This window comes from Macadamia integrifolia, chromosome 12 (assembly GCF_013358625.1).
Source record: "Macadamia integrifolia cultivar HAES 741 chromosome 12, SCU_Mint_v3, whole genome shotgun sequence".
NCBI lineage: Eukaryota > Viridiplantae > Streptophyta > Magnoliopsida > Proteales > Proteaceae > Macadamia > Macadamia integrifolia.
This window is the reverse complement of record NC_056568.1, coordinates 6,074,118-6,075,115: the sequence shown is the minus strand read 5'-3', so window position 1 is coordinate 6,075,115 and position 998 is coordinate 6,074,118. Positions and strand designations below refer to the sequence as shown.

General features: G+C 36.1%; 1 protein-coding gene across 2 annotated transcripts in view; it reads left to right on the top strand.

The window, feature by feature from the left end:
* Positions 1-998, top strand: part of LOC122057882 (mitogen-activated protein kinase 3-like) — a 23,737-nt gene extending 22,739 nt beyond the window's left edge. For both annotated transcript variants that reach the window (XM_042620230.1, XM_042620229.1), the window contains one exon: positions 273-998. In XM_042620230.1, the coding sequence (XP_042476164.1) occupies positions 273-448 (176 nt within the window). In that variant the 3' untranslated portion in view covers positions 449-998. The remainder of the gene's footprint in view (positions 1-272) is intronic.

The window sequence follows — 998 nt, the reverse complement described above, 5'->3', positions numbered from 1 at the left end:
CCAAAACAAAAAAACGTACAAAGAGGAAGCACTCCAGTAGTTTTGGGTGGATTGCCATATTTACCATTTTTCATGTCATCAACAAACTAATCAATGGACTTTACCAAGAAGAAACATCACCACCATAATAGTGACATAGATGGAAGAAGAATAATTATATGAAAATTCAAACTCTGAAAACATTGGAACATTGGATGATGTAATCCTTCTAGAGTTCAATTCTTCTTTATACTTTTATTGTATCTGAATGTCAAGTTTCTCTTTTGCTGCAGTTGAAGAAGCACTTGCTCATCCTTACCTTGCAAGATTGCATGATATTGCTGATGAACCATTTTGCTCAGAACCCTTCTCTTTTGAGTTTGAGAGACAGGCCTTAGCGGAAGATCAGATGAAGGAGATGATATACAGAGAGGCCTTAGCATTTAATCCAGATTTTGTTATTTGGTAAGCCTGTGGTCTTGGTATTGTAGACGACTGCATCAGTATACACAATATCAGGACACATGATGCATAATGAAGGGATTACTGACTTGCCATTTAGCCTTCAACTTGTCCCATCTAATAGAATTATGTGGAAGCCTGTTATATCAGAAGATTGCAAATGACGAACTCCAGTGAGCAATATTTGCAGATCTGTGTTGTTTCTGGTTGACTTTATTTGACCATGATGTCTCATCAACTGAAGTGCTGATTTCCTGCTGTATGTATTCTAGTTCTGCGACTACAGACTGTGATGCTCATCTATGGGACTCGGCCTACAGATTTAGCGACTGTAGTGCAGTCAGTCAACTTTGTGTGTAAAATTGATAACTCATATGTTCTTGTGAGATCCCTGGTTTTCGTTTTGCCGATATTTATTACTGGATAAGTTTGATTCTCACAAATTAGTACAATGTAAATATATTGTAGTCAGAAGGATTTGTTTGATTGTATCTTGTAAGTTAAGAAAATTTACTGTTGGTATCCTAAATAAGAAATAAAAAGAACTTCGTTTCTTT